Here is an 11,366-nt window from a genome sequence, read left to right on the forward strand (position 1 = left end):
ATTTTGTTAAGAAAAAAAATATTCCAAACTGTGTCTGCAACTCTTTCTATAGTTTATGCTTATTTATATCTAATTTATACATTATATAGAGTTAACTGGTAATTGGTAATAAACTAGTAATAAAGATGCTGATAATAAAATAATAATAATTATTATTATTTATCTCACTTGTCTATAAAAAAAGATATGTATTCAAAACTTAGAAAAAATTCTGATTTTAGTTCATATAGTAAAACAATAAAATTAGCAACTTGTTAATATGGAAAATACTAAACCAAAATAAAAATTGATAAAAATAGGTATGTTTGAATCGGTTTTTTAAAACAATTAATTATTATTGTTTAACTAAACGCGAAGTAGATTGTTACTAGTAAAAATTAACAATGATTTTCCAGGACCATAATAATAAAATGTACTTAAACTAAAATAATAATTCTGAAGTTAATTTTTAAATTCATAAAAACATAAACTAAGTATTAAAAGATAATATAATTTATAATCTAAATACAGGAAAACTTTGATAATTCCATATTTAAAATAATAAATTAACAATAATTATTAAAATGTTAACGGAAAAAAATGTTTTTAAATTTGAATTATTAAATAAATACCATATTTTAATTGATTTGTGATGTGTATCATACTCACAATGTATCAGTTATTTTAGATTTCCTATTTAAGTTTTAAGTAATACTTACATTATAAAAATATAAAATAAAATATTTTAATAAATATGAATTGTAATTATTTTTTACGAAATTATTCGTGGGTACATCTATGTAGCCTATGTAGGTTAAACTTACATGTTAGTTCGTAGATGTAAAACATGTTTTGATTAATATAATATAATATAAAATGTATGAAAAATGTTCTAAAAAATAACAATGCATAGAAACTATATCAAAAATTACATTTGAAAACAGCATGTAGGTACACATATGCTACATTACATTGGTAGATGGCGCGTGGGATCTGAATTTTTATTTTTTTCCAGTCGTCGATCCTTTGTTGGTTAGTCGTTTCCTGCTGGTAAAATACTTTAATCCGTATTATTACTCAAAAGTAATGAATAGTGATAGAATTATTATAAGCTGAACCTCTATTTTATAAGTTATGATATTTATAAGCAAATTTAAGAAACTCATAAATCATAATAAATTTTAAAACTGAAAAAAAATAAAATAAATTCTTAATAATTTAGTTTAAATATTATTATTAACCATTTTGGTACAAAAACAAAAAAAAAGAAATAAGACTATAATATAATATAGCTTTAAAATTTTAGAGTATCATAGCTTTATTATAACTATGCTGATATTACAAAAATATTACTTAGACTTGTGAAAATACAAATTATACAAACTTAAAAAATATTCAATCATAGTGTAATTATGTATCTATATTTTATACATCTATATAATAATAAATATTTTTTCTCACAATCCGGTAAACTTAACATCTATACAGTTATATATTTATACAGATGTATGATAATAAATATTTAAATATTTTTTTCTTGCGAGTCTGTGTACAATTTTAATGAGCAAGCAAGCTGAATTTTAATTTTTTATTTCATTAATGCTTTAGAAATCACATCAATTTGTATTATATAACTCTGTATAAAGTTTATTATAATTTAAATAAGTCTGTATATTTAATATTATAATTCCTAGTATATTATTTAATTAGCATCTATTCTAAAATAATACATTCAAAATTCGTTGAAATAGTATCTAAACGCACGTATATTAGATACGCAGCAGATTCTTAGTAAGAGGATGCCGTTGTTTGCGAATGTCCCTACAGCTCTTCGAGAGAGCTAAAAAATTTGAAAAATAGTTTTAAAATTAAACGCAATTAACAATTATAATATAAATCGGTCAAAGAGAGAACTCGATTACTTATGTATCCTACCACGAGCGTCGGCCGCGGTTATACGAGTACTTATTTTCCTCCTCGAAAGCCTAAGTTAAGTACACTAAGGATAAACTTTTTAATACTTAAATTAACTCCAGCAATAATTATGTACGAATCGTGTTGCAAAGAAAATATCCGAATTTCTTAATTGGTCTGTTTCGACGTCTATAGCACCTTCAAGTAAAATGATGTATACAACAAGAATTGCAATAAAAATTAAAAAACCGTTATGTTATTTCAGTTGAAATGATAAACTAAAATTTAACACGGTAAATGGCATGCATATTTGCCGATTGAGTATAACCGAAAATCAGTTAGAATATTAAAGAAAGTCGTAATATTGCGTGTAACGAGCCGAAAGAAGGTCTGTAATACTGAGACGTAAACTAAATTGTCATCGAACGCTATAGGTGTGTTACCTACTTACCTATATAATAAACATTGTTACCATAGATAGTATTATAGTGTACATATTATTATTATTGTACAGTTAATCGATCAAAGTATGAATGTCGCAGATACATTTCAATATTATTTGATAGATTTTCCGTCAGTTTTACCACAGGGCCGCACGCGGTATGACATAATATCATAATTTTTAATGCAACAACACTAGCTACAATATACGAGTAGTCAAGTAAATTATTACTATTTTTTTTTCTTTTCAATATAATATGACGATTATTATTTTTAACAAATCCGAAATCCGAAGGTTCGGCCCGACCGGACGGACGACGACGTTTACCCGTGCAGGCGGACGGACGAGATGGGAGTAAAATAATATATCATATAATATTAAGGTATATACTCATTTTTGCCGGTCGCATTGCTCGCACGTGTCGCACAAGGAGATCTGTCGGTTGCGCGCAGCGGTGGTCCTCGCATATAGTAGTCGCACATTATGTACAGCAGTCCTCATCGCGTTGCCTAGCTCCCTCGCCCGACACACCCTAAACCATAAGCATACACACACACTCGCTGTTAGTAGTACAAAATACGATATTATACAAAACGAGCGACGTGTCCCGCCCGTATACGTCATCGACAGCAGCAGTCTTTTTTTGCATTAATCACCCGGGCCGACGATGACGACGACGACGACGACGCCGTTTAATTTTTACGTCCGTCCCATTAGCCCAGCAGTCCTCTGGTCGTGTTATCCGGGGTCGTCTTGTTAGGTCCGCGGGTGGCGGACGCACCCCCGCCGCACGCGCGTCGCTGAGAGGAAAATACGAAATAAAAATATAATGTACAATACTATACATTATTATTATTATTAATAATATTATTATATTACGATGCTTGTATATGCGAAGAAATGCGTGCGTGCGCGCCATAAATTGTGTCAACGCTCGACCCAGACGGGCATTTCACAAACACAACAAGATATATTAATCACGGTCCTATGTCACTACCAAATTGGTGGTCGTCCGGTCCAAATAATTATATATATATATATATATGTGTGTGTGTATGTATAGGTATTTCCTTGTATTTATGGTTCCTTCAAAAACTCCATTCCACTCCCCGCACGACTCCGGATATTCGTTTTATATTTTTACACGTCTTTCTTTCTTTATTTCTTTCTTTCTTTCTTTCTTCCGCACTAATATTTTGATCATACACCGTGCACTTAGCACGACACTCGCATTTTATTGTTTGCACCTCCTTGCCTTCTTGCCAGTGCGTAACACGGAATGTTTAAGTTTAGTTAGCTTCTTTAGTTTCAATAAAAGAATGAAATGATCAATTACTTAGCTTAAAAGTTAGAGGTGTCGACATTGACTGAATTTGGTGGGTAACCATTTTTAATCAAGTTATATACAAATTTATAAAATATTACAAATGAAAAAAAATACTAATGACGTATTTAAAAATTCAAATATACATAAAAACACCTTCATCTAAATATCTAAATACAGATTACCACCTTTAATTTTGATCATAAGTCTATTCATTTAAACATAATTAAATCCAACGACACCAAAAGTGCACTATTGAACGGCATGAACATAAATTGATGATGTTGTAAAATAGAGATGATAATAAAATGTGCTAGTATGGCTTCTTCCTAATACGTTTATTATTGTACACCATACATGCTATTCTGTGTAGGAAGACCATTCTCTAAACCACATGTGGTAACAATTGTGATTTCTATATTATATTTATATTTATATGATTTGTACATTATGGCAAATGTATATTATAATTTAAGACATGATACTGTTTACCAAGTGGAGGGACGTGTTAATTATGAAATAGTGAGGTGTAAGTTCCAATACGTACGTACATCACATAAAAAAAAAATAATTGCATATAAATCATTTAATCGTCTTAATCCGCGTATATCTAACCTTCCTTTCATTACCTCATTGACAATAGTAAAAATCCAACTTTAGTCATCAGCATACACGTAAATGACTAAAATCCTTCACATGATGATTAAAATCATATAAATATTTCACAGATAAATAAATCCTAAGAAAAATTAATTTTAAAGTAGGTATAGCCAATAAACAATTGAACCGTTCTGTCTTCTAAGTATCTTATTTGTATGCGTATAACATATTACTTTAATTTAATTTATAGCAGTGTAAATAAAATGTAAAATACACGTTCGAGTATGCTCGTGAGTATATTCACTTTCTTATTATTAAAAAAAAAAAATAAAAATAATAATTATATATCATCAAAGCTTTTTTATTATATTCCTATAAACGAATGTATTTTTACATCATATGCGTCATAAAATATCTCTGAGGTTGAAATTTTACATACAATTTTTAACAATTTTTTATTTTATTTTAAATTTCATAAACGTATGCATTACAAAACTGAGTAAATCATTGCACTGAGTGCGTGCAAAATAGGTGTTCTTTCCCTAGATTAATAACTTAATGTACTCTACGCATATGTATACATATATATATATTTATGTACGTATAAACGAACCTCACTATAGAAACTGGAAATCCAATTGATCACCGGATCGCGTTCCTGTGGTGTTCGAGGCTGCTTCCGGGTCCCGAACACGTGCGGCGGTGTTGGAAAACGAAATGGGATAGTTTAGCCAATCTATTATAATATATATATACGAAACGATCAAGGGACGAATATACACCACTTTGCGGAAACTATATCGGTCTAATATCATGTATCAAATTCCAATATTTCATACCTATATACAATATTAGTATTTAGCTCTCGTATTTATTTATATGCATATATGAAATAAAACTGTCAAAAACGGTTGACCGTTGCTGTTGCGCGAAAAATGGGGTCTATTACAAATTCCAACGGCGTATATAAATAATATGCATCCGGTTTTCGCATATAGCGTATATTGTAATATAATAATGAGTGTAAATCACTGGAAACAAAGAGTTATGCGCTTGAGTCTTATAATTGAATTACCTCAGTCAGTGAACACGCACTGTGTGAAGTGCGATATTACAATCAATCCCATTGAATGATATTTTCGTAGTTATTATCTTGGTGACTTGGTGGCTATTCCAAAAAAATAATTGTACAATAATGAAACCTATATTATATGAACATATAAAATATTGTCTACTAGACGATATTACACGCATAATTATTTTTTGTATCATTCAAATAATAATTTATATGTATATTGTATAATTATACTAAGTACTAAATAGCCCTAAAAAAAATGTTGCTAAAATAAGATGCATAAACTCATTATTATTATACACCTAAAATTAATATCTTTGTACAGTTTCATATACCTGTTCCATCGATGGGAGATTTGAATTGTATTTTAAGTAGGTATCATAGGATATGTAAACTTATTCAACAACCTAGATTTGAATATTATAATTCAATGCATATAATTATACCTAAGTATAAAACTCGAACTTCGTTTCACTATAAATTTAAAATTGTATTACCTACTATAAAAACAACAATAATCAAATTTAAAATTAAACGTCTGTTTAATATTATGAAGCTCTACTTATTTATTTTACACCATTAACTGTATAAATGGTTTTGAAGTTTTCAAGAGATTAAAAGTTTTAAACTATTTAGTTGTGAATAAAAACATTTTACTTGCTCGTTTTTTTTTCTAATGACAAGCTAATCATCACCATTTGCTACATAATGCTCTTGCAGGACGTCAGGGGTTTCGTCAATTAATACAAGTATGTAAATTACAGCTTTCGACTGAAAAAATGCAACTATTTTGTCGTTTTATCATAAAATTATAGTTAAATTCATTGACATATTATTGCAATACTTAAAAATGATATACAAAAAAATAAAAAATATCCGTAAATAGCAGATAAGAATTTTCAGTTAAAACCATATGTTATATTTGTTTTCATAAAACACGTTTATAACTTGCATACGTTTTATATACAGCAATTAAAAAAAAGGTAAAAATAAAAATTTCAAATGCATTCAAGTTATTGATTCTTAATTATTAGGATGACGATTATTGCGTGTTATAGTGTTAGATATAACATGCAACTATAATACGCATCATTATATTAAAAATTTACCATGCAGTGCGCATAAAAATTAGCCGCAGCGCTATATCTCATTTAAATTTTAGGCCAGAAATTGTACGGCTCTACCAATGTTACGGAGACAATAATCATTTTCTGGTTCGATTCCAACAATGCGGTGTACGTGTACTTGAGCGAATCTGAAGGATTGATGTTTTGCATGGACAGTGGTATTGGGTTGAACTCGTTGTACCTGCGACGAAACTTCTTAACGCTAAACATAAAATATCCATTGCAAATCTTTTTTAAGATTTGTGACTGTTTCCTGCGAGCAAAAATGTTAAAATAAACTCATTGTAGTATAATACAAACTCTGTGTTTAGAAAAATTCAACATATCTTACACCATTGAGATAAAAAAAAAAAAAATAAAATAATATATTTTGCTAAAAACTTCCAACCCTAATTGTCATTATTACTATAATATATTGTAATATCGACGTATTATATTAACGACACCGCCGCCGCGCCCGGTCATAAAAGACGATTTTATCCGTGACCGGTTTGACCGATACGGTGTATTACACAGTATAATGTGTTATGTTACGAACGAGCATAGTATTATAATATTATTATGTATAGTATTATTAAATTACATTATTGACGTCCGAAGCGCCAGGTTGACGTTTCGCACATCTACCTTTAATTTATTATATTATGTTTTCCGTCTGTATAAGTATCTATAGTGCGTCTTCTTGATACGCGTATGGTTACATTTTGTAAATATGTATATACATATTATATATACTATAAGTTTTGCATATTATTATTATGACCTTTATTTTTATAGTACTTGTGTGGCGGCGCCGAATGTTCATTAACATAATATGGTTTACGGATAGGTACAATATATTACATTTATGGCGGCGTTTTATCGTCGCAGCATATCGTATTATAATATATTGGCTCCACCTAAAATATTATATATATCCTACTTACATGGTCAAATGTGTGTTTATATACTATGGCCATACACGAACAATAAATTAATATAATATATATTAGAATGTATTGGTATAGCTTAAATATATTATACTCTTCCAGACACGTTACACTATATATTATTACCGTAACTATAGTGATAATATTATTATACAATGCATATAAAATCATGATTTAGATAAATATAGTGCTAGCTGTATGCACTAACAGCGCTGGGGGGAAAAAAAAGGATCAAACATAAAATATGATGCAATATCGATTTATCTTTGTTTTAGTGTACGGATTGATTGAACTTTTAAAAACAATTTCTGAAACTTTTGTCGAAATGGGTCGAGTATTTTTGAGTCTTCAGCAAAAAAACTACAGTTTTTTGTACGTTTAAATAACAAGCATTTAATATTATTTTATTTTACTTAAAAAAGAATCTAACCGATTTTGATTTTAAATTTTATTTTTAAAACAAACGCAATCCTAAACAGTTATTACAAATAAAAAATTGTTTGATTTTTGTGTGCCAAAACGAAATTCATACATATATGAAGTAACCTAAACAAATTTATAGAGATTTAAAATATAAGCTTAAAACATCATTCAAGTCACAAGGAATCTATTTATCTTTTAACTTTTATTCAAATCTATCTAGAAATTTTAAAAATGTACACGTTCATACATACAATCTCTTCAGCTTTATATAGTATTAGCGAAAATACCTATTGAGAAGAATTATTTAAGTGACTTGGAAAACATAATTTTCGACTTATTAAGAGTAGACAAGTAGGTATATTATTATATCTCCTTCGTTTTGGACTATCGCCCACACAAAAAAAGCAAAATTAACGAACATGATGGTGTTTGACCTTAAATCCCTTTGATTGTAATAATACTAATATTGCTTCTATATATCAGTCGGGTTGTGTGGTCGGGAATTTGGGTTGTGAGTGAGCCTAAATATTGCTATAATATTATAGTCAGTATACAGTCACTCCGAACTTACTTGGCATGTAACTTGAATATGGCGCATTTCGGTGCCTGCTGGTTGTTGAAGCTAAGAGGCTCGAACGGGCCGTGTACCGTTTCGTAATGATCGGTTATGGTGTCAACGCGGGCCACGTGACCGCAATTCTGCAATGGACACGTGAATAAATTCTTTGTGCAACCTGTCAGATAGTGGTCCCGAAGTTCCTGGACTGTGAACCACCTGTCCGCGCAGTCAACTTGTTCTGGACCGGACGACCCTACATCGTCGTCTACGTCATTAGCTCTGTACTTGCATTGTAACTTCATGGCGGACACTACCCAGTCAAATATCGTGTTCGGACTTTTGAGGAAATGGCTACCGCAAGCACACAACGACATGTATTTGATACACGATGGACAGCCGACGTGCGCCTTCGCGCACAACCGGTACGGCGGCAACGTTTGCGAGCTGCACGTGAAGCACGACACCAACTGTTCAATTTGCGGACACAAGTGTTCCATAGCGATAAGGGGCTGAAAGCAATGGACAGACAGTACTCGATGACTTTTCGCTGCAACTGTTGATAATTCGTATCGTCGTTAAAATATCTCTATTCGTTCATATAATAATATAAAAACAATATACAATTATTTAAAAAAAATATTATTTAATCCACGCTATTGACGTTACAATACAGCGTGAAACTTGACACATTGTATTTTCACAAACATGTATAGTCTATATAAACATACAATATCGTAATTAAATAAAATAATAAATGTTTAGAATTTCTAACGTTACCGTATACTGTGATTAATACATATAACCAGCAAATTATGGCGGTTATCCATGAGATGAGATACTCGATCATTACTTCAAAAACTATAACGTTTTTAAAAATATTTTTGTTACACCTGGATCGGGATACAGTTTATTAAGGACGATAAAATTTTAACTAGTATATACTCGTAGATGAAAAAACGGCCTTTTATAGCTATAACTAGCTTATATGTATAAATACAACAACTAGCCTATAATTTATACCTAAATCTACAACTAATTATTTGTTTGTAATATTAAAAATAATATGCAAAACAGAAGTTCATATAATATCATGTACACACACTATCAGTAGCGTAAAATAAATGTATATCGAACTTATAAATTCTTTTCATAACAAAGTTGTGAGAAAAAAAACATGCAATTAAATTAAATTTTAACTTCATTGTTGTGGTATAGCTATATCATTGCTTATACGTAAAATAATATTATATTTTTGTTACCTATTAAACTGACAGTACATTAGCATTTTCTTAAACGAAAAAATTCAAAAAAAAAATTAGGTCCATATCATAGTATTTTTTTCAAATTTGGTTCAAATATCAGTGAAAAAAAAATCAATCCTTAGACAACAATTATAAATTGACGCTAGGAATAGTATATTCATATTATTCATATTATCATAATATACAGAATATCGATGGCTTTATCAGCGCAAACGCTACATTATTAGCATTTTTAAGTCATTTCACATTATTTTTAGAACATAAATATTTTTAATTTTATATATTAAAATAATTACAACAATTTTAAAGCATAAAATATAAGCGTATTTTTAAAAAAAATGTAATACTTTATTAATCGTTCAATATACTAGATAAATGTGTTTTTGAAAAAATTGAATTTGTTTTATTATGCTTGTATGCGTGCACTAAGCTATCGATAAATAATTATAGTCATGTCGACAAAATTATTATTACACACACATACCTATTAGCAATAAAATATATACAATAAAATTATAATAATATTATAAAATCAATGCTATTAGCTACAGAAGCTACAGATTAAAGATTCCACACATAAATAATATTATATTTATTGAAATAATATAACACATATGGTGGTAGTGGGGGGAGAGAGGGTCGTGTTATCATTATATAAATATTCTCAACTCGAATATCATGACGTTTGACTTGTACGGTATTTATTTATGTAATATATTAAACAATATCTGCTTTCGATCCAAATGGACGTCCCGCAGTTAGGCGCGCCAATAACACGGTCTGTATAATATTATAACACAATATATACGATGCATGTTATAGTACAGACTCGAGTCGGCGGCGGCGACGGCAAAAAAGTCATGATATTATGTTTTCGGTCGGGACGTCGCCAAAACGATATCCGTCGTTATGGACGCATAATATTATAATAGAGTACTCTAAACTCGGAGAATGCGCCACGCGCGTAAACATCACGTGTATTTTCGGCGCCGTCTCGGTGCGTTGCCGCAGATATAGACTCATCTAACAACACATATACGAGTACACGTCATATATATATATATATATATATATACATATTACCTATGTTACAGTATGCCGGACATAGTGCGGCGATTTCGGTAAAAAAAAATGTATAATAACGCTTTCCAGATGGCCGTTTTATGCACATTATATCATACGGTTATGTGTCTCACAGATTCGAGCCAGACCGATGTCATTTTATAGTACGGTCTCGTCTTCGGACATCGCTGCGGCGTTATATACTACGTAATATACGTATGTATGTATGGACACACGTCAAACTATATATAATATTATCATAATGTAAGTACGAGCAGTGTACATAAAACAGATATGGCCCGCCGGCTGAAAACATTCGCATAATAATACTTTAAGGGTATATTATTATGTACGGGGTGCGCGCGAAAGCGGATGATAAAGTCTGTATTATTATTATTATTATTATTACTATAAAACGGCCGAACGCCCGCACTGCTTGAACTTTACACGCCCGTCGGGGCCAAAAGGTACCTATAAACGCAATATATACATATCGACCGTTGGTGTGCGCGCGTATATACTTCTTATGTGTGTACATAAATATATACGACTGCCCTTTACAAACCGTGTCCTAAAAGGGTTAACCCAAGCTGCTATAAAGGAAAGTAAATACCAATTTTTTTTTTTTTACACGACGTTAAGTCCCATATCCTTTGTCCCCGGGGCCCTT

At 30.4% G+C, this 11,366-nt stretch overlaps 1 protein-coding gene across 1 annotated transcript; it reads right to left on the reverse strand.

Moving 5' to 3' along the window:
- Positions 1-6,462: 6,462 nt before the first annotated feature.
- LOC112597418 lies at positions 6,463-8,869 on the reverse strand. The gene is made up of 2 exons (XM_025343464.1): positions 8,385-8,869; positions 6,463-6,714 (listed from the first exon to the last, which is right to left on the reverse strand). Exons 1-2 carry the CDS (start codon positions 8,867-8,869, stop codon positions 6,486-6,488), a joined length of 714 nt encoding a protein of 237 aa, XP_025199249.1. The 3' UTR covers positions 6,463-6,485.
- Between the last annotated feature and the right edge of the window lie 2,497 nt (positions 8,870-11,366).

The sequence above is a fragment of the Melanaphis sacchari genome, unplaced genomic scaffold (assembly GCF_002803265.2).
Source record: "Melanaphis sacchari strain LSU unplaced genomic scaffold, SCAv2.0 Contig40_pilon_pilon, whole genome shotgun sequence".
Classification (NCBI taxonomy): Eukaryota; Metazoa; Arthropoda; class Insecta; order Hemiptera; family Aphididae; genus Melanaphis; species Melanaphis sacchari.